Below are 3,186 nucleotides of genomic sequence, written 5' to 3' on the forward strand. Positions count from 1 at the left end.
GAGTATCTGGAGTTCTTTGGGCTCTCCAGCCCACCACACTGACTTACTGGAATGAGATCAGTGGTGGCAAGAGGGGCAAGAGGACTGCAGAGAAGGTCAAGGAGGGATCTAACTGCTTTCTTTGACTACCTAAAGGAAAGGCAACAGAAAAGATTAAGCTGGAAAATAGATAATGCACAAGAGCTGCAAATTCTGAACAGATATGAGAAAAAAAAAACGGTGAGGGCAAACATTGTAATCATCTGCTGAATCATTGCCCTTGGAGATATTCAAAACATGACTGGACAAGACCCTAAACAACCTGATCTAAGTTGGCCCTGAATTCTGAATAGATATGAGAAAAAAAAAACTTAATGGTGAGGGCAAACATTGTAATCATCTGCTGAATCATTGCCCTTGGAGATATTCAAAACATGACTGGACAAGACCCTAAACAACCTGATCTAAGTTGGCCCTGCCTTGCACCATGATCTGGACCAGATGACCTCCAGAAAGCCACTTGCAAGTTAAATTATTTCATCACAACTCTATGATTTGGTCCATTTTGGAAGTAGTACCAAAATTCACTTGCCTCAAACAGCTGCAAGACAAACTAGTTTACTTCTTGTACAAGTGAATTGTCAGATCCATACCATCTGATTAGTTAGAGTCCTCTAGAATGCTTTGTCAGTTTGAAATCCATGCAAAGGAAGTATAGACACAAGCTATACTCCTAAATCTCTCCCATTTTCCCTTTGAAGAAATTTTAGCTCTTAGATATTGTTGGTCCTTGTGTTCTTACCCAGCCACTGCACATTTACAAACAAGCCATACAGTAGATTAATTTTGCAGGGCAATATAACAGCACTTTATATTTCAGAATATGTACCCGCATAGTAATAGTAAAAAAAATAAAAATTGAGCATCACTGGAAATACTTATGTGTTCCTTCCCAAAACTAAAACAAAACAAAACAAATCAAAACAAAGAATACCGTCATTTCCTTTTATTCTTTGAGAATAATTTTTATCCTTCAAACTGGGAAAAATCAAACAACTAGAAACTGCAACACGCAATTTGGCTTTACTTCCACACTGCTATGAAACTGCAGTATCTCTTACCACCATGCATGTGGTGCATGCACCTGATCCTTTGGTGGTGTCTGAGTAACAATAATTTAGTAAAATCTCATCCACTAGTCTGGAAAACGTAGTCCTACAGCTAGAACAGGAATTTGTGTCCTCTTCGCAATAATAAGAAACAACCAAATGTTTCAGACGTACAAACTTAATGACAAGTGCCTGAAAAGTTAATAGTTTTTAAAAATTCTGATGCAGACGTAATTGTTTGATTTTACTAATTCCATTTCTGTAAGTTAGAAATTTCAACTGTATTTTCTTTTTCTTTGTTCTTGGGGTGATCTGAAGTATTGTGAAATAACTGAAACATACATTGCAAAACCTCTTAAAATTGCTGCAGAGCAAGACAAAAACAAGATGAAAAGGTTATTAAAACAAGCAAGAGCTTATATGTCATGGTCAGTCTGGAGCTGTGCCTTAGCTGCCTGAGCAGCCAACTGTTAAAGAGCAGCAGCTGGGTTCCACCTGCCTTTCTGTCCATGAAGCTCCCTAAAAGAGCTGAAATAAACTTTGCCAATCCACACCTCTCTAAAATTTGGTTGATATGATGATCAGGTTCTAGGACTTTGGCAGACGGTCATTTAGACAGCTTGACTACATACCACTTGTTCTCAGGAAAGCCAGCTACTTAGTGTTTTTCATTATGCAGAACTTACTTTTCAAGTAGAGATAACAACTTTCCATCAAAAATGAAAAAAAACCCACATTTGAAGGAAAATTTGCTTATAGTGTGATTCCCCAAATAATTTTCAGGTTTTCTTCCCAAGAGAAACTGTTATATATGTACATTTCCAACATGTTCTAAACTGGCAATGCCCCAGAGCACAGCACTCAGATGAGTGTTTTTTGGAGTAATAACTTACATTACAAGGACTTAATTCTGCTCATAGTTGTATATGTACAATTTAACATAAATGGACGTTGCATGCAGACAGCCAATGGCAAAATCTGGTACAAAATATTTCAAAAGGATGAAAACATATTGAACTAAAAAAGCCTCCACATTTTACAAGTGAAGATATGGAATAAAACCAGATGTATTCATAACCACATAAAAACATTCTATATTAATGTCCCTAATTTCACTAGGAATATTAGGAATACTGGCATAACAGAAAAGCTACAGGGCATCTGGGAGTGAATGACCCACATAATGCAATTAAAACCAGTACTAAATAAGCCACTGGAAAGGAACAAACACAAGGAGGTTATTAATTAAAAGGCAGAGTACTCTCAACATGCAAACTGGCAGCCACGAGTTAAGCTCAGAAGAATTACCTTCTTGGTTTTCAAACTGTTCTGACAACAGATGGTAGCAGCAGCCTACACTGCAAACTGCTTTTATTTCAGGCTTGGCAGTAAAAATTCGTAGGGTATTTGCAGCAAGATCACCACATGTATGTAGACCCACCATCATACAGTCCTGAGAAGAAAAAGAAAAAAAAAGCAACAATAAAGCATCTCCCTCTTCAACCGAAAGAGCACGAGTAACAATAACAAACTCCAAAACCCACAAATGCTGCAAATGGTTATTGAGCTGAAAGGTTTAAATACACAACTCCATGAGGACTCCTGCTGTTCTGTTGTTGAATTTCTCAGTGCATAACAAAAGCTCTTCAGTGCTAAGAAAACATGGTGCACTGCCTCTGCAGAGAGACGGACTGCTCATCCCTTTGTTCAGGTAAGGAACTATGCATGTCTGCACTCCACCTCCCCTGGCCATGAGGAAGCAGAAGTTCAAGACTATGAATAGTAGCTGGTTTTATCATAGAATCATAGAATGGTTTGGGTTGGAAGGCACCTTAAAGATCATCTAGCTCCAGCCCCCCTGCCATGGGCAGGGACACCCTCCACCAGACCAGGTTGCTCAAAGCCTCATCCAGCCTGGCCTTGAACACCTCCAGGGATGGGGCATCCACAGCTTCTCTGGGCACCCTGTTCCAGTGCCTCACCACCCTCACAGTAAAAAACTTATTCCTAATATCTAAACTAAATCTACCCTCTTTCAGCTTAAAACTGTTACCCCTCGTCCTATCACTACACTCCCTGATAAAAAGTGGCCCCCCCC

The 3,186-nt window shown here is 39.3% G+C and overlaps 1 protein-coding gene across 1 annotated transcript in view; it reads right to left on the reverse strand.

Annotated features, from left to right (window-relative positions):
- Positions 1–2,396: 2,396 nt before the first annotated feature.
- Positions 2,397–3,186, reverse strand: part of LOC104472386 (methyltransferase-like protein 25) — a gene marked incomplete at its 3' end in the record, with an annotated part of 19,493 nt that continues 18,703 nt past the window's right edge. The window contains 1 exon segment of the mRNA XM_010088047.1: positions 2,397–2,541. Coding sequence (XP_010086349.1) covers positions 2,397–2,541 — 145 coding nt within the window.

Source organism: Pterocles gutturalis, unplaced genomic scaffold, assembly GCF_000699245.1.
Source record: "Pterocles gutturalis isolate BGI_N339 unplaced genomic scaffold, ASM69924v1 scaffold47756, whole genome shotgun sequence".
NCBI lineage: Eukaryota > Metazoa > Chordata > Aves > Pterocliformes > Pteroclidae > Pterocles > Pterocles gutturalis.